Source organism: Rhinolophus hipposideros, assembly GCF_964194185.1.
Source record: "Rhinolophus hipposideros genome assembly, chromosome: 16".
Taxonomy (NCBI): domain Eukaryota; kingdom Metazoa; phylum Chordata; class Mammalia; order Chiroptera; family Rhinolophidae; genus Rhinolophus; species Rhinolophus hipposideros.
Genome location: NC_138062.1, coordinates 28,971,711 through 28,998,309, shown reverse-complemented (window position 1 = coordinate 28,998,309; position 26,599 = coordinate 28,971,711). Strand labels below are relative to the sequence as shown.

At 38.9% G+C, this 26,599-nt stretch overlaps 1 protein-coding gene across 4 annotated transcripts in view; it reads left to right on the top strand.

The window, feature by feature from the left end:
* Positions 1 to 26,599, top strand: part of CCDC25 (coiled-coil domain containing 25) — a 38,723-nt gene that overhangs the window by 5,752 nt on the left and 6,372 nt on the right. For 2 of the 4 annotated variants that reach the window (XM_081075534.1, XM_081075533.1), the window contains exons 3-9: positions 198 to 245; positions 4,457 to 4,496; positions 9,206 to 9,257; positions 14,457 to 14,532; positions 19,709 to 19,812; positions 20,017 to 20,219; positions 24,468 to 24,513. In XM_081075534.1, coding sequence (XP_080931660.1) covers positions 198 to 245; positions 4,457 to 4,496; positions 9,206 to 9,257; positions 14,457 to 14,532; positions 19,709 to 19,812; positions 20,017 to 20,219; positions 24,468 to 24,513 — 569 coding nt within the window. Of the gene's footprint in view, positions 1 to 197; positions 246 to 4,456; positions 4,497 to 9,205; positions 9,258 to 13,095; positions 13,200 to 14,456; positions 14,533 to 19,708; positions 19,813 to 20,016; positions 20,220 to 24,467; positions 24,514 to 26,599 lie in introns of all 4 variants that reach the window. The other 2 variants (XM_081075535.1, XM_081075536.1) reach the window with 2 other exon arrangements.

Sequence of the window (26,599 nt, the reverse complement as noted above, 5' to 3'; positions counted from 1 at the left end):
ATTTGTTTTGCTTTTTCCAACCTGTTAAAAATGTAAAAATTATTCTTAGTTTTAGGGCTGTCCAAAAACAGCTGGATTTGGCCGACGGCCATGTGTTGCCAAGCCCCAATCTAAGCATTTGTCACTTGTTTTTCCTATGAAATGGTTTCGTTGATGATAAAGTTATCTAACTACTTTTTGTTTTTGTTTTGTCTTAGTTAACTCAGCTGCTTACACTATTTACATGGGAAAAGATAAATATGAAAGTAAGTTTTCAAAAGCATTTGATTTTGAAATTTCCAGCTGGTAAGTATTAATTGCCTGTTTCCCCCTTGGTTTGTTGGGTGTTAGTTTTCGACTAACTACTAAGTAACCCATTATAAAGAACTCCAGAGGATTAACTTTCCTAGAATTTAGTTTAGCAAATAATATTTGAGCTAATTTGATTGCCTGTTGCTCATTAGTAACTTTATAAAGAGTTTTGTGATATCATTTGATTCAGGGTGATATGAGTGAGGGTTAACCTAGATCAAACAAAAATAAGCTGCAACTTGGACTTTGAAAAGATCATTTTCTGTACATTTTTACCACTTTTAAGATTAGTGGAAACAACATACCTATTGTTTTTTCTGAGGCTAAAGATGGCTCTTTTTAAGTCATGAAATAAATGTTAACAGTTTTTATCTAATTTTGTTGACCACTCTTTTCAGAATGAAATACATTATTTCATACCGTACACATTCATATAACTAAAACAAAAATTTACCAAAAAACTATATATTATTTGTTATGCCCTCTATTTTCTTTTCTGTTTTATTTCATTTTTAAAAAGTTAGTCTCAACCTGCTAAATTAATTTTTGACCCACTAATGAATTTGACCTGAAGTTTAAAAGAAAAACATTGCTTGAGGGGGTAAACTTTTTTGACTGCACGAGTGGAAAGGGGGATGACAGTGAATTTTAGCTTTCTTAATCAAGAGAGCAGTGAGTTGACAGCACCCACCCTTAGTCTGGGGAACACTGAGGTGAGGGAGGAAAGACCTGCAACAAGGGCACTTGGAGAAAATGACAGAGTTACTCTTTTTGAAGCTTGGAAAACACAGCTGATCTTCTCACGGGGTAATGTAATGTTTTGGAAAAGACAGCTCTTACATCAGGCCAATCTGGGTTAAAAATCCCAGCTCTTTAGCAAACTAGCTATAGTTACCTAACCTCTTTGAACCTCAGATTTCTTAGCTGTAAGAAGAGAATCATGGGATGATATCTACCTTGCAGGGTTGTGAAGGTTAATGAAAGCGCCTGAGTAAAGTGCCTGGGCCATCGTGGGCACTCATTAAGTAGTAAAGTAGTAGTTACCATCACTGGAGCTTCTTTAGTTCCCCAAAGCCACCCCTCCTCCCTTCTCTGGGAGCACGCCAGCGCTGGATGACTCTGCCTCAGTAGTCTGAGAGCTGGCTAATTCACTAGTCACTTTTCTTTAACCTCCCGGTATTGCTTTTTTTTTTTTCTAAAACCATGAGTGTTCTAGATGCAGTTTGAAACTGACAACAGTTTAAACTTGATCCTTTAAAAGGCAAGTATAACATTCTCTGGTATGAGACATTTGACATTGATGAAATAAATAAGGCCAAAAATTAAAAGATGTCCAAGAGCAGTGGATAGTTATATAGTTAGTATATTATGTTCTTATATATAAAATGTAACATATATGTGACATCATAATGTGATGTATAATATAGTTAGTATATATAGTAATATAGTTAGTATATAGTTAGTATATATAACAGTTATATAGTTAGCATATTATGTTCTTATATATAAAATGTAACATGTGACATCATAATGTGAAGTATAATAGTTACATAAATATAAATCAGATCTGTATAAACCAGTTATTACCTTGCTACAAGACTGGTTGCTATAAAGCAAAATCAGTATAAGCAAGACTATCACATCCTAGGCAACAGAAAAAAACAAAAACAACAGAATAAAGGAACTCATTTTAAAACAGTTTTTCCTTATAATGAATTTATGACATTGGCTCTGGGTGTGACTTAATGGAGAAGCTGTTTGCATTAACACTTGAATTTTATTTCTCCTAGTAACCTATAAATTGCCATAGGTGATTTGTGTTTTTCTCATCGCCCCCTCCTGATGAATGCAGCTGAGGAAAGGATGCTACTACCGTCCTGTATTACACTGAGCAGGAAGGCACAGTTGCAAGAGCCCTTAGATGGATCCAAACCGGACCAAATCTCCTTTTCTTTGTACCAATGAAGGGTGCACGCCCAAGACTAAGGTTACTGAGAAGTGCCTAGAGCAAGCTGCAATGTGTTGTGCAGGTTTTGCCCTGTGCAGCTCTGGGGAAGGGGCTTTATATATTTCTTACAGTGAAGAGCTGCCTTGATACTGGTTCACGCTGATGGGTTCCCAATGGTGCTGACCTAAGGCAGCTGTGCCAGTGACTCTCCTGCCATGTCTCTTTTCCTTCCATTTTAGTTTAGTGTGTTGGGTCTGTCTGTGTGGGCCTATGTGCTAGCCGCTGTGAGTGTCCAAAGGGGAAGATTGAGTCTGTGCTTTCACAGTGTTCAGTGGAGGCACACACAAAAACAAGTGTGGATAAATTTTGCTGTGCACCTCAAAATGCTCTAAAGAGTAAATGTCTGTTACAAAAATATTGGCAAAATATATTAATATTAATAGCTACAGAAATAGAGGGGGCTGAGAGAAGAAATGTGATTAGGGAGAGCCGAGAAGGCTTTCTATAGAAGTGGGTTTGGATATGCTAGATTGTGGAATTCTTTAAGTGTCCCCTGTAGGAATTTATATCTACAAAGGTAAATCTAGGATTACATCTACATATGTAAATTTAGATTCTGCCTAGAGTCCCCAGGAGTAGTGTTGCGCTGTCATTAAGATATATGTAGAAAAAAAAAATCTACGTATAGAACACTTTTTCCCCAGGAAAACTCTTGGAGTCATTTGGAGGCATCAGCTTTCCTACTCTGCTTTGTAAGAAAAGTATAACATTATTAAAGCAGACGGTTCTCTAATGCTCCTAACACAGGCTGTCTGTAATAGCCTTGAGGACTTCAGACTAAGGGCTGGGTGGAATATAAATGAAATTTAAATTGAATTATTTACTTTCACTAAAAAGCTTTCAGGTGTATTCTTTTTATTACCCAGCAGATGTCACTAGGGATCCAAACATTGCCTGACTGAGAAAGAGGTTTTTATATTTCTCTCTACTTTTTCTGATTACCTGTTGGCTATTAGCTCAGCTGCCTACTTAAGCTAGTAGAAAGCCCTTCAGAAAACTCATGGTGTCTACAGTTGCTAAGTGTACCCTCATTTAAGGATTATCAACTTCTTGGTTTTGGGAAAGTAAATACCCCACTCAAGTTAGATAGATTATACTTTCTTGGGCACATTTTAAGTCATATATGAATCATTTTGTTTCCCTTACAATTTTTAACTTTTGTCTAATATTTTAAATAATTATTCTGTAATAGGCACAATTAGTTACTAATTATTCATATGACTATTAGAAATATAAATGGTATAACCTTTCTGTGGTGATACACAATTATATTATTAGCCTTAAAAATGTGCATAAATTTTGAATACTCAACCTTTTAGAAATAGACCTTAAGGAAATAAAGAGGAACATGGACACATTTATTTTAAAAATATTTATTGAAGCATTTATAATTTGAAACAACCCAAATGTCAACAATAGAAAAGTTTATCCATATGATAGTATAAGTAGCCATTGTTTCCAAAGAAATTTTTTAAATCTTATTTTTACCTAACATACATAGTTTAACATTTCAAATAGTAACAGAAAGCTTATAATACCCCATCCTTTCTAATACTCATGTATCCCGCCCCCACCTCCCCACTATGCCCCCCTCCGAGACAGTTACTTTTAACATTTAGCTATTTTTTTTTTTTATTTTCACATGTGACAGAATTTTAGATGATTTTTTATTTTCTTTTTTATACTTCTGGTGTTTGTTTTATTCCCTAATTTCCTACAATTTTAATTGGTGGTTGTTGGTTTTTAAGAAGTAAAATGCAATTCATTGGTTTTAAAGATTGAGCAAAACATTTTGATATATAAATATTATTACAGTGAATCATTTTTCTAAGACATCTAACTTCTCAGCTGCTCTGATATGTTAGTTTTACTTTCAAATAGACATGTCTTTGAACTTTAGATTGTATTATAAAAATTATAAAAAATTATAACGATTATCATTTTCCAATTGTAAGAACTATTTTTACAGAATTTTCAAGCATCAACGCCTCTCTGAATTGCTCTTTTCTCCATTAAGGGAGAGAAAAAGTTGTGGAAAGGATTGATATTTCTCCCCTTCCTGACTATTTATAAACTCTGGCATGTCTTCATTTGACAGGTTTTTGTTGTTGTTGTTGTTGTTTTACCTATTCTTTGTTCTCTTATATCTCCCTGTAGATGAGGATCTAATAAAGTATGGCTGGCCTGAAGATATTTGGTAAGTAACAATTTTGGTTCAACTTTCTGTGGATCATTGTTTACTCTCTTAGACATGGCCAACCACCTAACTCTTACGATTAAAACTAGAACTTGTGCTTTGTATTTCATTTATGAATGTTCAATGGTAAATAGCTGGCTGCCAGCTCCTTCATTTATAATTACCGTATAAACTGGGAGTGATGTCTTAGGGTTAGATCTCAGGCCTGTGAAGGCCTCCAGTGTGTCTCCTTACAGTACGTACTGAGACCACTGCACTGACACATTCAGACCACTCTTCTTGAGTGAGTGCGTGACGACTTCACAAGAGGTACTGAAGAAAAGAGACACAGGCTTCTGTGTGGATGGAATAAATAGAGCATTTGATCAGATCCACCTTTAAAGAAAACATAGACTGGGTTCCCTTTGTCTTCTCAATTCACTCATGTATTTAACCCAGTCTTGATCCAGCCCCTGCCGCCTCTTTCCAAAATAATTTATGGAAATTTAAAAAATAATAATACTTGCTTAGCCTCCTTCCAAGATAATCTATTTTGCAGTTTGCAAAACCCAGTCCAAAAAAACAACAAAGCAAATGAATGGTGAAAAAAACCCTTCATTTTAGTTGCATTCTTTTTTCTAACTGCCTTAGCAGACTATATCGGTTTTTCTACCACTCAGGATTTTTTAGGAATGCATGGACTCCTGGTACTTTGTTTTTCTCCCTTGTAAAACTCTCAGACTCAGGTTGCTTTTTCTGTCTTCAATTTCCACCACTCACTGTGACCCTTGTGATGTCTCTCTCCTAGAGCCTAATATACCTGTAGAGCAGGATATGTTCTCCACAGCTCCTAACACCCAGACCAAATGCTGTCCCCGACAGATTCTGTTGCTTTCATGATAGTATCAATGAACATTTATTGATCACTTAACTATATGGCAAATACTGTTAAGTGCTTATCTCCACTAATAAATTTAAAACAACCCTGTGGAATAATTACTGATATTATGCCCATTTTTCAGATGAGAAAACTAAAGCTAAGAGAAACTAAATATGATAGATGTGCTCTGGTTGTTGCTGGCTCCCCAGCCAGTTCTAGTTCTAAATCAGTTTCTCTTCTTCTAGGCTGCTACTCGTAGCTTCAGTTCACTTCTTTCTTACCTCTGGCTATGGCTGAAGACCTCTCTGGACCTCTTTTCTCCGAGTGTGGACCCAGACCCTTAATTTAAATCCCTATAGTGACAGAGTTTAGGCTGCCAATTTTTAGAAGAGTTGACTGATTTCCAATAAGATATACAGCATTGAGCACTTAATAGGAAAAATAATACACAGAGACTAACTTAAGTTATTCCTAGACTTAGTTTACTGACCTTTTCTATCCCCAGACCTGTGCACACACCCACTGAAGGGTGCCTCCTACTTCAGCGTACCCCATTATAAAGGGACTAATTCATGACTCCAGTGGAAATGCTTTCCTGTCTACCCTCTCTAAAGTCCACACTCCGCAAACCAAGAGCCACTGGAAACCTGAGGAATTTTAGTCATTTATCTGCCCCCGTCCCAGCACAGTGGCCTGTCTTCTGATCGCAAATATGTCAGTAAGGTAGACAAAGCATGGTACCCCCTGACCTCAGGTTGGCAGTTTCCACTGCTGAGGGCTTCTGGATGGGGTGCTGCCTACCTTCCTAAGACCTAGACTATCAGCCTCATGAGGACAGTGATCTGTTTTGTTTACTGCTATATCACCAGTACCTAGCACAGGACCTGGCACATAGTAGGTGTTCAGTAACTGTTTGTTGGCTTCCTAATTGATAGCACTCTGCCTGTCTAGAACTTACCTCCACTGGACAGTTCTTCACAATAAGAAATGAGTACTGTTATCCCCAGCTGGATTATTTCAGTTGTCCTTAAAGCCTAAAGATCTCCAGACTCTATCAAGGGAGATGAGGATAGCTGCACCTGTTACGGAGTTGCCTTCTGTAAGTGTTTAACATGTCAGGTGTGAGGCAGAAATACCTACATATAAAAGGTTATATATTCAGATGTACCATGAAGGTCAATTTACCATAGCCTTTTACCTGACATTAAAAAAAAAAAAATTAAATGGAAGAGAAATTTCCAATTTACACCCCAGGTATTATGACTTGGGTATTTCATTTCATTCAGGTTGACTGTCTCCTGGAATACTACTAAAACAAACCAGTGTCTACAGATACTTAGACATCCGTTACCCATTTTGACATTCTTCAGTAGTCTTGAGATTGTCGTTGAAAGTGATTACATTTTACTTTTCAGGGGCTATTCAAGATTTGATGTGAGCTGGAATAGCCCTAAATCCAAGACCTGTTCTGGTGCGTAAACTGTCAACCCTGGAAACATTCCTGGGCATGCTAAGAATAGTTCGGTTGATCTGCATTCCGGGGCAGATTTTCTTGGTTCACTGGTTTACTCTGACACAGACTCTGGAACTTTACCTCTGTGAATGTCAACATCTGAGTTTGTATCAGGAAACCTTCTGAGGTGCCGTTAAGCAAAGGATTTTTCTAGGTAGGAACTAAATTTATCTTGAAACAAAGGAAAATAGAGATAGTGTGTGTTTATCGCCTCCAAACTCCTTAGAGTAGTAGTAGTATTTCCAGCAATCCCCCTTTAAGGAATTAAATGACCCAGCTTCTGGGGCCCTGCGTCTCTTCATACTTAGGTCATTGATTTTCGTTTATTGAAGTTTATAGTCTCTGCATTCAGTAGAGTTAACAGTGATTAAGCAGGGAGAGGAAGATAAGGACAGAGGGAACTAGGGAACTAGTGGGCATAATTTTAACTTTGAGTAAGCATTTTGGGTGGTTTTGGAAAGGTTTTTAAGGAAACTCACTCTCAAGAAGGTTTGTTTTACAGAGCTGGCTTTTTTGTTTGTTTACTTTACATTTCTACCAAAGCCCCATATTCCATGCGTCCCCCTGTCCTTTGTAGAGGTGTACCTACGAGTCTGAAGTTGGTGGATATCAGCAGTGATACTCCCATGTGTCTTAGTACTTTGACTAATTATGTGTGAATCAGTTAGATGTATATTGAATTATTTGTGTATTTCTTTTGGTAAAATTTCACATCAGAGACCTTTAAGAAAAATCAGAATACAATTGAGCTATTACGGGTATATAGGAGAGTTGTAAATAGAGAAATGGCTTAAAACAAGTTGAAAGGGGAGAAGTTACTTCTCAGTTGGGTTTGCTTACTAATGGGGTATTTTCCTAAGATCCTGAAAGAGAGTAATGAGATATATAATTTCTAGATTTGCAAAAAGCACAGTTTCTGGGTGGAAAATGCCAAGCTGAAGATGATAATCAGTAAGAATCTCTTACACGGGAATGCAAATGAGTAAATGAACCAGCTGGAGAAAAATAAACTAAGATGTCATGCCCATTTCCTGGCTATCAGTAATGGTTAAGAATAAAGCCTAGAGTCAACATAGACTGCCAAAAATGCATAGTTGTCTGTATCCAAAGTGACTAGCAAGATGCTTAACCTTTAAAGAGGGCATCGGAAATAGTATAGTCTTAACCTTTATATAGAATCACACTGCCTACACCTTGTACTCACTGTGAATGTGTGCCCATTTCGCTTCTAAAAAGTACATGCATGTTAAGAAAATGTGTAGAGAAATACATAATGGGATGTAATGGTGCCCCCTTAGAATTTTACTGAACATTCTTCAGTCTGGAAAGGTAAGGACTAAGGACGAGCTGACGGAAGTTAACAGGATCACAGAGTGAGAATCACGTGTTTTCATTGTTTGGTACTAGGATTCCATGGGCATTTCTGGGTGTTGGAAAGAAAGTCAGCTTCATTTTGGTGAATTGTAAATATGAAAAACTTTAACATCCCAAAATGTTGGACTAGGTGAAAAAGGAAGTGAGTTTTAAAAGATTTAATTACATTGGTGGATGATGGAGCCTTAATGAAAGGTAAATTTAGGACATTGGTGTGGGAGGGAATTCTGAATGTTTTAAGGGAAATGTCATAAAGGGCAATCACCATGCTTTCCCTGGAGACATATTAGTGCCATCGGTGGCTGTAAGGCTGGGAGACTTGCTGGGCTCACCCGCTTTATGACGTGGTCTGTTTACTGTCTGCAGGCCTTACCTGACTCTTCCAGCTCTGTGCTTCACATTCTCTTTGGATTGTGTTGCCTTCGTTTGAAACTCGGGATGTCCCAAACCAATCCCTCATCTTTTTCTCTAAACTGGTGCCCTCGCCAACTGTAAGGTATTACCGCCAGTGGTCCTGCAGTCTCCCAGACTTGCAGCATTGAAGTCTTACTGACTTCTTTCATCCCCTTCTCTTCTCACCTGAAATTCCTTTCTGTTTTCTCTAACTGCTGTGCTTCAGTCAGGGACCTACCAGATTGCAGTTGTCAGTGAAGCCTGTGGTTACTGATAGCTCTTTCTCACTTGAAATGCTGCCCTTCCCAGGGCATGTAACAGTTACTATCTCTAGTACTCATCCTGGCACTGCGTGTCACACAGCTGCAGAACCTTCCATGTTTGTCTTACCTCCCCCAGTTGATAGTGAGCCCTGCGGAGGTGGTGACTGTGCTTTATACGCGCCGTGCTATTTAGCATGTGGCAGGCACTGAGTTAATTCGTTCTGGATTTTGGAATGCCTGAAATGCAAGTGGCCTGAGGAGATGCTGTCTTGTACCTCTTGCTAAAAGTGGTTTTCGTTCTTTGTAGGTTTCATGTGGACAAACTCTCTTCGGCTCATGTATATCTTCGATTACATAAGGTAACTGGATTTAAACCTGGATTCACGACTTTTTCTTTAGTGATGAGCATCAGATCTTGTCCTCTATCCTCTTTCTGCAATTAAATTGCTGAGAGTAATAAATATGTACAAAAGTCTAAAAATTAGCAAATGAAAGATGTCTTCCCCTTGACCCAGAAAATCCCTAAGGGAAGTTCTGGTAATTTCCGAGACTTGGACATGGTGCATATTTCCCAGCTAGAAGCCCTCTCGTCCTGCCAGTTCAGGCGTGTTGTCCATCACCTCTGCTTTCTCTCCCTTTCATTTCAGTTGCTACTACTGGCCTTTGTGTCTTCAGTGGAGATCACATTGTGCTTCCTTTGCTCAGGCTCCTGTGATTATCCCGCGTCACCAAGGGCAGGTGTTTGTTCCCAGTTAGCAGGGGCTTCTTCAGGAGCTTTAGACCTGCATTCTAGTAGTAAAGGGGAAAGAGTGCATGTCCCTCATAGTATACAACCACTGTTTTACAATCTGTCTTTACATCTATATGTTATGGTTTATAGAGTTGAATCTTGGGGTAGGTATACTTGATATGTGTATTGCTTTTTAAAAATGTTTTATTTGGGAATGATTTGAGGTTTACAGAAAAGTTGTGTAGAGGACAGAGTTCCCATATACCTCATACCTAGTTCCCCTCATTTTTAATATCTTACATTACCGTGGTAGATTTGTCAGAACTAAGAAACCAACATTGGTAACTAAACTCCAGACTCCATTTTTATTTTTACCAGTTTTTCCATTAATATCCTCTTTCTGTTCCAGGGTCCCACCATTGCATTTAGTTGTCATGTCTACCTAGTCTCTGGTCTGTGACAGTTTCTCAGTCTTTCCCTATTTTTCATGATCTTGACAGTTTGAGAAGTACTCGTAACGTATTTTATAGACTATCACTCCGCTTGGCTTTATCTGATGTTTTTGTCGTGACTAGACTGGAGTTACGGGTTTTGGGGGATGAGTATCACAGAGGTGAAGTGCCCTTCTCATGCATTAACAGGGCTTATCACTGATGGTGTTAACCTTGATCGCCTGGCCAGGGAAGTGTTTGCCACGTTTCTCCCCAGTAGAATTGCTTTCTCCTCTATTCTGTCCTCTGCTATTTGGAAGGAAGTCACTAAGTCCAGCCCATACTCAAGGAGAGGGGATGGAATTAAGCTCCACTTGCTGGAGTGGCAAGTGTCTACATAACATTGTTTGGAATTCTTCTGTAAGGAAGATTTGTCTTTTCTCTCCTCACCCCTCCCCCCCATTTATTTATTCAGTTATTTATTTGCTTCAGTATGGATTCTTTTATTTATTTTGTACTTTGGGTTATAATCTAGTACTACGTTGTTGCTCCGATTGTTCCAGCTTTGTCTGGAGCTTGTTCAGCTTTGCTGCTGTGTTCCTTTGACATGCTCGCATCCTTTTGTCTTCTGAGCACTTCTTTCCTTTCTGGCATGACAAGATGCTGCAGGGTCATCTTGTATTATCCCTGCCAAAGCCCCAGAATCAGCCATTTCTCCAAAGAACTTTGGTTCCTTTTATTGGGGAATGTTATTTAGAAACCAAAATCTGGACTTGGCGCGCTCTTGCTTCTAGGCCCTCTCACCTGACAGCTAGGAAGTACGTGTATGCATACACTCATGAATTGTGTCTGTGTCTCCCTATCTGTATCTACAGTAAGCTACAGACAGGCTCATGCTAATGTCTTTGATGGATCCATCACTACAGGGACCATCCTAGCCTTTCCTCCTTGCTTCTCTGGAACTTCCGTCTCGGAGACTGAGAAGTGTGCCTCCCCCATCTACTATCCACTTGCGTGTTTATTAGACTTGAATGAATGTGGAAGCAGTTTCAGATTTGTTAACCTGCATCCCCATAAGAAACAACTTTACCAACTAAAGTACAGTGTTTATGTGCAGTCATTTTTTCTTTTTGCCTTACAGTTTCCAGTCAAAACACTTTTCCAGAGTTCCTTGTAAGCTTCTCCCCGCCCTCTACAGTGATGTGTCATGTACTTATAATACAGCTAGATTCTTGGGTCTCGCTCCACATTCCCTCCTGGCATCCTCTGGTTGATTGTATTACTTTTTAAACTGACAGTTTATAAACTTTTCATGCTACTGTGTTACGATCATATTTATTACTTTGGCTGGCTGCTTTAAGTTGGTAATATGCCACGATTAATATGAAAGCTTCTGTGGTAGAATTTATATTGTTTACTGTTTTCAGCATTATGACTTTCCAATGAGAAATGTCATTTTATGAATTACTATCTGTTTTTCTTTTGAATTATTTTTTAGAGTAATTCTCAGAAATGGAATTATTGGGTCAAAAGCGATAAAGTTTGGTAATTCCTTTTATATTAGATTGAACTCTGAAAGTATTATGCTAATTTAAAATGCTATCAGAGACACACACACACACACACACACACTCCCCCCCCCACCCCTTCCCAAACCCTTCGGGGGATTTTATAACTTAAAAAAAAAAAAATAGCCTTTGACCATGTCAAGTAAATATAAGGTGCTTATTACTTAATTATGCTTATAATATTCACTTCTTTTTTTACTAGCAAGGTTAAACATTGCGGCCCATCTTTATACTATTAATGTGTCTGAGACTCTATTGTAAAGAAAAGAGGAAGATTGTGAACTCTGTGCTGGAACAAAATTCTGAGTTCTCCTAGGCAACTTCTTGCCATTTTGGAACTATTTTAAGTTTAGAGAAAATAGAGTGTGTTGTTACCAAGTTTCCTTTTGATTCAGATTAAAGTTTTTCCTTTGGGGTCTGCTGTGTTAGAAAATGGAAATAATGGTGGTTGTCCCAAATTCACATTACCACCAGTTGTTACTTGTTTGAATAGAATTTTAACGTTGTTTTCTTTTGGAAGCACATAATGTGCTGCATAAAAAACATGTTCTCCTTAAGGAACTTTTTACCTGGTTGATCTTCTGCAGTAAACGGGACAGCCCTTTGTGTCTATTAGTAGGTACCAGGTAAGTGTCGGAAATGCAGTCAGACTAAGTCCAGAACTCGGACTCTGGATTTGAATTCTGGCTCTGGTGTTTGCTACCATGTTTCCCCGAAAATGAGACTGGATCTTTTATTAAGTTTTGCTCCAAAAGACGCATTAGTGCTTATGTTCAGGGGATGTCCTCCTGAAAAATCATGCTAGGGCTTATTTTCCGGTTAGGTCTTATTTTCAGGGAAACACGGTAGCTGTGTGACTTTGAGCAAGTCATTCAGCTGTGCCCATTTCCTCGTATGCAAAAGGCAGCTAACAGTACCTATCTTACTGGGTCATTGTGAAGATTCAGTGAGCTTGCCTATCTGAAGCACTTAGAATAATGCCTAGCACACGCTAACCATCGTGTGTTTGTTCTTTTTTGTTAAATTCAGCCCAAACCTTGAAGGTCATAGATAATTCAGCCAGGTTCTTTCCTAGACTTGATTTTTAAAAACCCTTAGAAAAAATCTCACTTATCTAGAGGTTTCTTATATTAACGTAGATGGCACAAAGCCCACAGTCAAAGTTCTGACCATTACATATTGGGAGTACCTGAGACGCTCCACTCTGTTTACTGTGACTTTATGCTTAATGCTAAGCTGAATGAGTTTTGTCTGCTCCTATCATTTCAAAGTTGAAAAACGGAGAGGAGATTGCTTCAGGAATAGTGACAGCCACAGGGAGTAAGAAGGGATCCTGGAATAAAACCTGACATCAGATGGTCAGGAAACTAACATTTCCATCAGAACCCTGTAAGCATCAAACTCTGGGGCCACTTCTTAGAGCAAGGCTCTAATCCTGGGTTTATCTCTCATTTCTATCACTTACTAGATATGTGGGACCTTGGTCCAGTTACTTGCCCTCGCTAAGCTTCATTTTCTTCATTGGTAAAGTGAGGATAATACTATCCATTTCATATGGCCGTTTACTTAGTGGTGAGTACTCCAAAACCGGGAGCTCTTGTTTTGTTTCTTAATTACTCATTTTGATTTATTTAGTATCGGGTCAGTCATCTCCTGTGCATTGTAGAAGCCCCTGAAGGCGTCACTGTCACCATATTGTAGCCTAGTATAATGGTTGATATTCATAATGAAGACACTGTTCTCAAGATGTTTGAATTCATAATCCTCTGTTAAAGCGGACAGCGAATTGCACGGGGTGAGATCCATCGTTAAAGTAGTGACAAACTGGGCCGGCCCGGTGGCTCAGGCGGTTAGAGCTCCATGCTCCTAACTCCGAAGGCTGCCGGTTCGATTCCCACATGGGCCAGTGGGCTCTCAACACACACATACACACAAAAAAAGGCAAAAACAAATGTAAAAAAATATATTAAAAAAAATAAACCCTTAAAAAAATCTATTATAGCTTTTAAAAAAAAAAAAAAAAGTAGTGACAAACTTAAATCACTTAGTTTTTGGTCCAAATTTATGTATTTGAGAGATTCCCATTTAAAACATTTAAAATAAAGAAAAAATGTGGAAACATAACGGAACGGTTTCATTTACATCAAATATTTATGTAGGTAGAGCATTTCATTCCCAGACCGAAGTGCGTCTGTAATCGCATGCCTAGTAGGAGCCAGTACTTAGTTGATTTCCACTCACTCTTGCCTCTGGAATATTTTTGTTCATTTGGAATGACTTTGCTTGTTCAGCTTTGACTTTGATACAGTATCTATAGAGACAATGAGTGAGTATTATTTCTCCCTTATGGTGGGTGGATCTGTCTACCACACCAAGAGCTTGCTTCCTGATTAAGGCCGAGGCTAGATGACCTATCTGTCCTCGTGTTTGAGGATAGATGTATAGATGTTTGAGACCGAGAACTATAAGATGTCTCTTTGAGTGGGACGCTGTAGGGACCTCACCTAAGGAGACTTCCAATTGTCAAAAATAGGCACCGTTTCCCCATGAGGTGTCTAGAAGTAAGAATGAGAAGAAGAAAGGGCGGAAAATGACTCAGACATAATTGTAATTAGTATTTTGTTGTTTTCCTTTCATATCCTGTGTTTATTTTTTCCATATTAGTGTCTTCTCTTATTTTAAAGGAGCATTCCCATGACAGACTTCGTTTTTCAGTGTCCTGAAATGCAATTGAAGAGCCACTGCTTTTCATAAAATTGTGTCCTATGAGAGCTCCAGTGTCGATCAGTAACAAGGTAATGGACCATTTGGTTTATTTTTGTGTTTCAGGGGGAGAAGATAGAAGACATTCCAAAGGAAGTCCTGATGGACTGTGCCCATCTTGTGAAGGCCAATAGCATTCAAGGTCAGTTTTCCTAAGGTGTTTTCAGAATTAGCACTGATTTCTCTGTGTCTGAAATGGATTACATTTTAGAGAACATGTTATTGACTTTGGATTGAGTCAAAGGAATAACCTTTAATATGCCTTTGCCGTGTTTTATTCTTTAAGCTGGCAGTTCTGCTATCGATCAAAGAACCAAAAATGAACCTCCCCAACTCTCTAATGTTTGGGTCCCTCTATCAATTTACTCTCTTTTCCTTATCTTGACTAGAAGGTTGTTTAGATGTGCCTACCCTTAAGGTTATTTGTGGAGAGGCTTTTGGAAATTAGGTTATGTTAATAGCTAAACAAGGGATGTGTCTCATGGCTTTATTTTTAATGTTGTTTGATGTCTTTATTTCCATCATTTATCATTAGATAGTAGACCTCACGTCTCCAAATCACTCTGTCCTACATTTTCTTTCTCCTCTTCTCCCCTCACATATTTTTTTCTTCCTATGAATTGTGAAAATATGAAGTCAGTTGATCTTTATGTCCCAGAGAATCTTTTTTAATTGGTCTGGGGTGATCCATGAGTGTCAGTATTTTTGCAGTGCTCTCCAGATGATTCTGCTGTGCAGACAGGGTTGTAAACAATGGGTGGTAAGTATTTTAGGTAGGGCCTGTAACACTGGGCTTGGTGTGCTTTTCTCTTTCTACGGTACAAGCTTTAATCTGTCAATTGACAGGTTAAGAAGGACAGTTATTGGGGGGAGGTGGGAGTTAAAAGGGGGAACCAGGAAATGGTGTTCTGCTAAGAATGTTTGAGTTAATTGATTGGGTGATAGGGTGAAGGTAAGTTTGTTTTGATAAGATGTTGGGGGATGATCCAGAGGGTTGGAAAGAACTATGGTTTAGGTAGAAGATAAGTGTGGAGCAGATACACAGCCAGTACCAGGTACCAGGGATGAGTGGTGACAGGACAAGAACTGGGGAGTGTAACCCCTTCCCTGTCACTTAGACTGCATTTCCTAAGTCTAACTCGGGCAGTTTTACTGAGTCAGGTACCTAGCCAAAGAAAGGGGAAGTCTTGTAGAGCCACTGATTTCCAACCCTATAAATCATTAAATTGCTGTTAGTTTTAGGACATTCCATTTTTATGAGTAGAACAGAGTGTCTAAGATTTCCAGTTAAAATCTTCAGTTATTGACATAAAAATAATAAAAATTAAAACCATCGTTATCCTCTTTCCTTGTGTGTTGCAATCTCTTTCACGCATTCTTGTCTCCTTTCCATGCCCCTGACTAGCAGATGTGACTTTATTAAAAGAGTTTTGGACTCTTTATTCTTGGCCCAGCCTCTTTCTTCCTAATCTCTTTATAGTTTACTAGTTACAGGAAAAGAGAAGACTCCTGACACAAGTCACTCAGCTCCTCCTCCGCTTCCTGTAGCAACGGCGCACTTAGAAAATGGAGCTAAGCCTAGGATTCTTACTCTCATGAGTCAGTAGCAGAGGATGCGAAGAGGGGAAGATTGTCTTTGCTGAGTTACACGCCCATTGGCATCACTGTGTAGCGAAAATATTTTCCTCCCTCGCTGACCACCTTCAGCATTCAGAACCAAGGGAGTCGGGGTTAAACTTACTTGTTTTCATAGAATCTGATCGGCCTGTCCTATGTTCGTCTTGTAATCTTCTGCCAGATTAAACTTTCTAAAAGCTTACACACTTTGGATGACACCCCACCTTGTCTATACAATTAAGTCCAAACGTCTTAAGCTGGCATCGAAGCATCTTTGATCTGACGACGGAATTCTTTTCCCTTCCCATATTTCACACTCCAGCCAAAGCAAATATTTTCTGTTTTTCTACCTTGTGCCTTTGCTTATATATAGTCATGTGTCGCTTAACAATGTGGATTCATCTGAGAAATGCATCGTTAGACGATTTTGTCATTGTACAAACATCTTAGAGTGAACTTACACAAACCTAGATATTGTAGCCCACTACACATGCAGCCTGTTGCTCTGAGGCTACCAGCTGAATACTGTAGGCAGTGATGACACAGTGCGCCGTACTTCTGTATCTAAACGTAGAAAAGGTACAGTAAACATATGGTATAAAAGATAAAGGTACAGCTGTATAAGGCATTTACCATGAATAGAGCTTCAAGACGAATTTGCTCTAGGTGCGTCATTGAGTTAGCGGTGAGTGAATGTAAAGAAAGGCCTGGGACGTTGCTGTACATGACTATGGACTTTGTAAACACTATGCTTATGATACACTGCATTTATAAACAATTTCTACAGTATAACATTAGCTTACTGTAACTTGTACTTTATCAAATTTTTTAATTTTTCGAGTCTTGTAATAACAGCTTAAAACACGCATTATACAGCTGTACAGAAATGTTTTCTTTCTTTATAACCTTAACTCTATTAGCTTTTTTCTCTTTTTAATTAATTTTTCCTTTTCTTGTACTTTTTACAAAATTTTGTGGTTAAAAACTAAGACACACGCTGACATAGGCTTCCACAGGGTCAGGCTCGTCGGTATTACTGTCTCCCACCTCCACGTCTTGTCCCACTGGAAGGTCTTCAGGGCCGATAACATGCATGGAGCTGTCATCTCCTGTGATAACACTGCCTTTTTCTTGAATACCCCCCTGAAGGACCTGCCTGAGGCTCTTTCTGAGAAGGTGTCACTCTACAGAAATATGTCCATGGTGGTTTGCTTGGTTTGTTTCCTTTTTTCATCATAGATTTGCTTATAAGCAGATAATGCACCATGAATATTCTCTATTAATGAAAACCTTTCGGTGTTGGGGTCTATGTTCCCTAACTTTTTAAGGAGCTTGCTGAGGTCTGTAAAAGCTGTTAGACCCTTCACTGTGAATTTTCTTGGGGTTCTTCTTTTTCCTCTTCTGCAATTTCCTTTTGCCTCTTCACTATGCGGTCCTGTTCCAGTTCTAACTACTTCCCATTAGTCAGCTCCCCAGGAATCACCCCTAGGAGCTCCTCAGTGTCATCTCACCCACACCCGGTTCAAGCCGGCTGCCATCTCAGCCACAGCCTTGTTGATTATTGCAGCCTCCTCATCCTTGGCAAATCCTTTGAAGTCGTCCTTTGAAGAGGACGAACCTCTTGAGTGTCGTCTTCCAGATGCCATTCATATATCACTAGGTGGTAGAAATTTTTCAGCTCCATTATAATCTATGGGGCCACTGTCATCAATGTAGTTCGTCATTGACCGAAACGTTATGCGACACGTGACTGTATTGTTCCCTCTGCTCTCAAATTTTGTCCTCCTTGTCAGTCAGCCCCAAGTCCAGAGCCAGGCTCAGGTCCAAGGTCCACATAGTAGTTGTAATAATAGCTAATAATTATATGCTTGGCGCTGTGGTAAAACTTTACAAGTTATTTCATTTATTAACCCCACTGAGTTAGATATTATTATTTTCATTTTATAGATGAGGAAACAGAGCTTAAAGAAAATGAAGGAACTTGCCCAAGGCCTCAGCGCGCTGACATGTGGTAGAGGCTGCATTGAAGTCAGACAGCCTGACTTTTAAAGTCTTCTGTCTTACCCAGCAAGCTGTGTTAACCTCTCCCGTGGAGCAGTTACCTTCCTGCAGCTTTGAGTGACCACTGCCCTCTCTGTGCTGCTTTAGCACTTTCCCGGTACCTCTCCAATGTTTGATCAGTTCTACTTTTAACTGAAGTTACTTATATGCTTATCTGCCCTCTCTTAATCTTGATGTGTAGGATCCGTTGTCTGATCCATGTTTGTACCCCCCGGCACATTGGAGATTTTTTTAGAAACTTAATTTTGAAAAAAATTTCAAAGCTACAGAAATGTTGCAAGAAAAATACAGCTTTCATATGCTTTTCACTTAGATTCAACAATTTTTCCATATTTGCTTTCTCTCTGTAACATACTCATTATTAACTTTGTTAGCTGAACCATTTGAAATAAATTATAGCCATCACAAGCCGTCAGTGTGTCCTAAGAACAGGACATTATCTTAGGGAACTGCCTTACAGTGATCAATTAAGGAAATTCAAATGGATCAAATACTGTTATCTGTCTGTATTAAGTTTTTCCAGTTGTCCCACTACTGTCCCTTCATAGCATTTCTTCTGATCCAGGATCATGTGTTATATTTACTTGTCACGTCTCTCTCCAATTTTGGAGACTCTTCTTTGTCTTTCAAGACATTGACACTTTCAGAGTGGAGACCAGTTGTAGAATATCCTGCTATTCAATTGGTCTGGTGGTTCCTCTTGAGTAGTGTGACATTACGAATTCTCAGCAGGAATACTTCAGAAGTGAAGTCTTGCCCAGTGCAATCAGGAGGCACATGGTGCCAGCCCTTTGCCCCATTTTTGGTGATAATTGACTTTGATCACTTACGTAAGGTGGTGGTCACCAGATTTCTCCAATGTACATGGTGATTTCATAGACGATGAAATATATTGCCATCTGATTTTGAGGGGCCTTAAGTAGTGTTGGACCAGTGATGAAACTGATCCTTTGAGCTGCCGGGGAGGGTGTCGGGGCAGAGAGGAAGTGTGGGGTAGAGTGGTGAGGGGAGAGGAGGAGGAATGAACAGGGCACCTTCCCACCCCACAGCATCTCTGCTTTGATCACTTGCATGTTTTTTTTGGTGAAAGAGGTTCCACTGCTAAAAGAAACAAAACACAAAAGTTCTAAGCTAGTGCAATTTCCTTATGTTTCAGATGAGATTCCGAGAGCCATGAGGACTTTCCCAAGGTGACATGGCTGGTTTGTGGTAGGGCCAGGATAGAGGGCAGGTCTCTTGAATCCCAGGCCATGGCTTTTTGCTTTATCTTGCTTCTTAACCTTTATTGGATCTAGGACTCCTTTGAGAATCTGTGGAAACCTGTTGGATCCTTTTCTCTTTAAAAAACATATATTGTAAGTTCTGCCTTCAATTTTAGGGACTCTCAGAAGTGAACCCCTACATTCCTCCATAATACTTTGCTTGAATTGTTGTTTGTCACCTTTACCGTTTACCTTTTGTGGGTGGGTTTTTTTGTTCGTTTGTTTGTTTTTAAGAAGGATTTTGTAGTTTGAAACCCTTGAAGCCATGTTCATTCTAAGGCCTTTCCTTGGTTGGCTTATGGTCATTTGCCAGTGGGGAAAGGGACGCCTTGCTCAGTGGTACCCTGCCTGCATGTTGAAGACGGTCTCTCTTGGCAGGCTGCAAGATGAACAACGTTAACGTGGTATATACACCGTGGTCTAACCTGAAGAAAACAGCCGACATGGATGTGGGGCAGATCGGCTTTCACAGGCAGAAGGACGTGAGTGTGCCGCACCGCGAGGGGGCGGAGCCCTGCCACCGTGAAATAGCCGTCTTTTCTGTCTAACACCTTTGGTGTCGTGGGCTCTGCATGATGTATGTTTCCTAAAGGGAATTCAGCTAAGCCCCTAGAAAACCTTTCACCTGTTCTGAGGGAGAACCATGTCATACAGATTCTGTATTTCTTCCCCTGTCTCCCTCAAAGGTGAGCATTGTCACAGTGGAGAAGAAAGTGAATGAGATTTTGAACCGATTAGAAAAGACCAAAATGGAGCGGTTCCCGGACCTAGCAGCAGAGAAGGAATGCAGAGACCGTGAGGAGAGGAATGAGAAAAAAGCCCAAATTCAGGAAATGAAAAAGAGAGAAAAGGAAGAGATGAAGAAGAAGAGAGAAATGGATGAACTTAGGTATGTTGGAGCTATGTATTGGTATTGACTTCCAAGATTCTTTAGTGCTCGTTTTAATCAGGGATTGACCCTTAAGAATGATACACTGGTGGAGGGAGGGACATATAACAAGTTCAGAGCTTTAAATGAGTTAGAAAAATGCTTTTATACTTACGTGTTGGTCACATGAATTGCCCTTTTGTAGGGGCAGGATATGAGAATATGAAATAAAACATCTGATTTTGTTTTTGGATAAAGCATGACAGCTGGTCTTCAGAGTTTGGTTTATAAACATCTTCAGAAAAAGAAAAGGCGCTATATTAAGTGTTTAACATTGACTAGCTGTGGTATTTGAATGAAGTCTTAGCTCTAATGGCCAGTGCTAGTAACTGTGAAAAGCATTTTTTGAAACCTCTTTTCTACATTTTGAAAGCTTAAAGTAATTAATGTAGTGAGGCTTCCTCCAAAACACTGCATTTCTAAACAATAAATAGTCGTTAAAATACTGCTAAAACAGAATGAGGAGCTTCATTTAAAATATAATATTCAAATACCAAACTCCGGAAGTGTTATCCTGAGTTGTATCTGCTAACATGAAACAGACTAATGCATAGATGTAAACATTTGCTCTGACCTAGAATTGTGAGTCTGCTTTCTGTTAGGAGTGAAAGAAAAATGATCAACTCTATCAGTGTAGTCGATTGTGGAGAGTTTTGAGTGATGCAGAATTTAGAGTAGTTTATTCTTTTTTGTTTTTAGTGTGGAGTGGGGAAAAATTCAAAACATGCCTTTTTTGTGCCCTTTACAAATCTAACAATTTTGTGTGGAAACCAATGTTATATGTTAGAAATGTAATATCACTTAATTCTCTAATTTAATAAGAAAGAGTAGCTAACATTTTTGGATATTTGTCATTTGCCAAACACTGTACTGTGCTTTACTGCATTATCTTGTTGAATCCTAGCAATAGTCATATGAGATAGATATTTTTTGCACTTTGTAGCAGAAACTGAGACTGAGAAGCAGTTAAGTCACTTGCCCAAAGTCAGGTAGCCAGTCTCAGTCTGATTTTCAAGTTCACACACTCTGTGACCACACTCTTCAGCCCTCTGTTCAGTCTATGCAATATTAAAGTAGTATTTATCCCATATAAGTAAATCAAATAACATAGATGCCATAATTTACCTTAAAATACATTTTTGTTTCAGATTAAGCTGTATGCTACTGAAATTTGGGGGATTTTGTATGTTTGATTGTACTAGTTTAAAAAGTTGCAAGCATTTAAACAAACTAATCCATCCACTAAAACACCGTTTTCCTATTTTCTGGACTTTCTTCATGGTGTCAACAATTTATAAAATATTCATTTAAACTGAGGAGGGAAAATTCTCATTATTACTGGATAAGATTTTGGCTTCAAAAGTTGAATCATGCCCCTTTTCCAAATTGTCACTAGTCACTTGTATGTTTTTCCTTTTGTTTCATCAGACGTAAATTTTATATCACTTGGGTACATGTATATAAAAAGGAAAACCTATGTGGAATAAATTAAAAAATCACTTTTCTGGTCTGTGTTTTCCTACACAATTTTATTCCTCCTGCTTTATTTTTAACAAATTATCATGGGCCTCAGAAAACCAAAAACATTTGGTGTGTCCGTTTCTGTGAAACATGCCGCAAAAACGACTTCCACATGCTGCAGATGGTAGAAGAATGAAGCAGGGATGTAGTGCCAGGAACCGATGTGGTGACATAGCAAGGATTTGCTTGACATACGCTAAGCTGCCGTTTGCATGCTGTATTCTGCAGCTTTTGTGAAGATCCAACAACAAACTCTAAACTTCTGATGCTTTATAATCTGTGTTTATATATTTGTAGTGCTAGCATCGCTTTAATTCCTGTCTTTGACTCTTCCACCCAAGAGATCGAATGTTATGCTATAAAATCTTAATCTGAAGTCTTTCACTTAGCTTTCTGACAGTGAAAATACCATTGAATTTCACCAACAGTTGATTCTTTTATTTGGACCATCTGGTAAGAATGGTCCAAATCACTTGCTGTGATTGCTTAAGAAATTCACGTTTGAATCTGAAGCGCATTCCACAGATAAACCAAGAGGATATTCTTATTCTGAATGGTCTCCCCAGTGTATCCAGGTGATTTGAGTGAAAAAATACTTAGCCCCATATTTGGAAGAGCTACATTCCAACTTCTTTGTAATTCTAAACCCGTGATTTAGACTCTAGACTCCCTTGTATCAGCTTTTGGAACAAGAATGGCATTAAGCTGGTCAGTCCTCATTTCTACCAGGAGAAGAAATGCATAGACGTGCTGTTGAATAGTCCGAGTCCTTTGAGCTCTAGTTGGAATCATATCTATCAGCCCTCTGCTCAGAAGTGAATACTAGAGCAACCCAGCGAAGAAGGCTCCGTCTTCCTTCTCTGACGAAAAGAACTTGATTTGGGGGCAAAGATTACTTCAGCAAGGGCTTCGTGTGTGAAATGTGGAAGGTCATAGTTGGTAAGTGGCAAAGCAGGATTTCAAACTCAAGTCTGTAGTTCGGAGGTCCATACTTCTGCTACACCGTGCTGCCTGGTAGGCGAGGAATGAACACCTCGGCAAGGCCAGGGTCAAGGTCATAGGTCATACATAGGCAAACAAGAATAAAAAGAATGAAAGTTTTTGTTTAGGCCCGAATTTCATGTTGAAAGTGATGAGCCATTATAGGTTTCCTGGGGTATTAGGAAGAAGTAGACTGGTAGGGTGGGTTTAGTATCAGCACGTAGGGAGAGGTAATGGTGAAACCATTGATGAAAAGGATGATAGAGTCTGGTGTGGAAATGAGTGCTCTAATGGTACCTCCTTTTGTTCTCCCATACACTGCTGCCTTCTATAAGTAATGCAGTATGTGCCGAATATGTATCGTCGTGTCTCCTTATGTATCACCCAGTGCTTTACATATGCAGTGATTAGTCAATATAGTATAGATGGATGAGTAACTGCAATTAGCTTCCCTGATACAGTGATTCTTGAGCTAAGATCAAAACTGTTTGCTAGTGAAAGAGCGGGGTGGGATGAGGGGGACATAGTGCTCTAAGCGGGGGGAACTATGAGCGTAAAGACCCTGTGTGGGAGGGCGCAAGGCAAAGCACAGGAATAAAAGGCCCAAAGGTCCGGAGCAGCAGGCATGAGGGAGCACGTGGGTCAAGGTGCTAGTCCCTGCGGGCCTCATTGGCCATATTTGCCTTCATCCTAAGAGTTTTGTTAGGTCATCAAAGAGCTTTAAGCAAGGCGTAGTATGATAAGGTTTGTGTTTTGGAAAGGTCACTTTGCAGACCTGATTGGAAAGGGAACCAGGTGGATGTGGCTAAGCCAGTTAAGAAACTAATGCAGTTGTCCACATGACAGACAGTGGTCACTTGGACTGGAATGGGAACATGGAGCTGGAGAGGAGTGGACCATGGAGAAGTAATTTCATAGATTAAGTGACAGGGTTTAAAGATAGATTGGATTGAGGGAAGGGGCAGGGAAAAAGAAGGAATCCTGGGTTTCTGGTTTGTGAAATGGAATGGATGGATAAAATGCAGTTCTTTGAGCTAGGGAATACTGGAAAAGAACCAGACAACTTTTTGATAGGGGAGAAGACCATGAGTTGGGTATGGACATATGAATCTGAAAATACCTTTGAGGCACCTGAGAAATGTCATATAAGTAGTTGGATGGATGGGATGGCGCTCAGAGGAAACACATGGACTAAAGAAGGGTAAATTGTCATCGCTTCTCGGCCTTTTGGCTAAGATCAAGTGTAAAGAGGGGTAAATTGTGTGTTGCTTTCATGTAAGTGGGAATTCAGACTCAGTGGTTCTTGAACCTGGATGGCCAGTGCCCACAACTGGGAATCTGTGTGTGTTTCCTCTTTTGAATTCCTGTAGCATCTAGAGTCTCTGCAGTGTACTTCAGCTGTGAATCCTATCTGCTGTCTGCCCTGGGCTATCGCTGAATTTCCTCATCTGAATAGTGCCACCTACTTCAAAGTTATTGTGGAGGTGACATGAAATGAGTTTAAGCAAGCACTTTGTAAACTATAAAGGCTGTGCACATCCTACTTATTATCATAGATAGTTGTCCTTTTTTATGCTGCAGTCTCCTTGAGGGCGGGGATTATATTTTCTTCAAAAGACCCTCACCAGTGCTAGGTACATATGATGTTCATGTAATACTTGCCAGCTGGATAACCTTATTTTAAATGGTTTTTTTTTTCTCTTCTAGGAGCTATTCATCACTAATGAAAGTTGAGAATATGTCTTCAAATCAGGTAAGCTCAAGTTATTTGGTCTAATGTGTGCCTTGAAATAATTCACTAAGAGTTTTTAATAATCGAGTTCCTGGCCAATATTGACGCACATGTTGCAGATGGCATGACGTGATTTGACAATGATAGTACACTCAGGTGGGTTCTATTTGGCATTGCCCCTCCTTCCCTGTGGACTACTCATGGGTTTGTAAGTAGGTCACCTCGTGTCGTACCTTGTCTGTTGTGAAATGCAAGTCTATTTGTATTTACAGAACTCCCCATTCCTCATTCCTCTCCTTGCTAGTTGCAGGCATGCAAGAGTGCCTTTTTTTATTAATGTTTTCTATTATCTGACGGTAGATTCTATATTGTAATTGAATGAGAACAAAATGATCACCTTCAATTAAAACATAAAACAAAAGTATTAACCCTAACATCACGTCTGCCATCTAAGTGACAGTACTGGTTGTTTCGTGTTCCTCGGAACAGAAGGTAAAAAGAAGTGGTGATGTATATTGTAGTACTGAAAGGATCTTAGCATTAACCTGATTTTTTTCACTGGAACTGTGTCAGGGATGTATTGTCTCTGAGTACTCTCGTTCCCAAAATATATTTTGAAGGATCTAGAGATAGCACAATTTAGCTGTTATTAAATAGTCTGCACAAAATTAAAACTGAGTGGATATATTTGCTGTATTGAATATTTTAAGTATAGTTTGCAAATAGGTGCTTTTAGATCTGTGTTCTCCAATGCACTGAATTCATGTGGTTATTTAAATTTAATTAAAATTTAATCTGATTTAAAAATTCAGTTTCTCAGTCATACAGACCACATGTGGCTAGGGGCTGCCCTATGAGGACAGAAACAGAACATTTCCCTATCACAGAAAATACTATTAACACTACTTTAATGCTTAGAAATAGCTAATACAATTTAAGGTCCCCTATTAGTCATCTAGTCAGTCCCCATATTTAATGCATGAATTGGAATTGAATTAATAAGTTTTTAAATCTTGTTCATATCTATATATTCTTCTAAAAATTAATAAGAACAATATCCTTATTCCTGTCTCCGTGAAGAACTCAGTTTCTGAGGCTGCTTTATGAGTCAGAGATGTATCTTTAATTTCTTCCTGCAAAATTCCAGAGTAGCATTATGTAATTAAATAGAGCCTTGAATTTTAATTTTAAAGACTCAAATTCAGTCAGTCATTTACTAATTGGATAAGGCTAATAAAGGTATTTAACCTCTCTGAAGGCATATTCATCAGCAATAAAAAGGAGATATATTACCTCATGGGGCTGTTCCAAAACTTAAACAAGGGCATATATGTGAAAGTTCTTCCTTGACTTAGTCCCTCTCTGAATATAAATGGTCATTATTAGTTCTTATCCACATAGTCCTTAGTTGCTATTTTCCCACAAAGTATCAGTATCAAAAGGTGAGATGTATTTAATCCCTTTTGGGAACTATTCTTAGATGTCTTGAAACTCTTAAAACAGTTTAAACTAACAGAAGTCTTTAATGTATCCCAAATCTACTGTCTTTGTTGTGATGACTTGCTTATTGAAGGTTTCTGTGACTTAGCGGCTACTTTCCAGCTGAAATCTGCCATCTATATTATTATCATTTTTGGCATTTTCATTCCCACCATTATCGATTTTTAAAGTTTGGTTGTTCTGGAATCATGAACTAAACACACTTACCCACACACACTCTTCAGTCTGTAATTTCTTCCTAATCTTTGTGAATTTGGTATCCGGAACCATAAACAATTACTTTTAACATTTCATTTGCTTATCACTTTATAAGTGAATAACAGGAAACCTAATTTGCTATATTGAAAAACATTTTGACTCTTAAAGGGAATCAAAAATATAAAAATTGTCCAAATAAAGTCTTGGATATCAGATATTATTTAAAAGTTACTGTAACCCTAAAATACAGCTTCTCAGACACATGGGAACTCTTTGCAAATGTAACTCACAGCCTTTATAGGGAGTAAGAATGCACTTTCATTCTCACCAACCTAAATTATCTTAGTGAATTTGTCATCCTCAGTTTGGGATGTAAAGCTGACCTTCAAAGATACGGGAAGCTCTCATG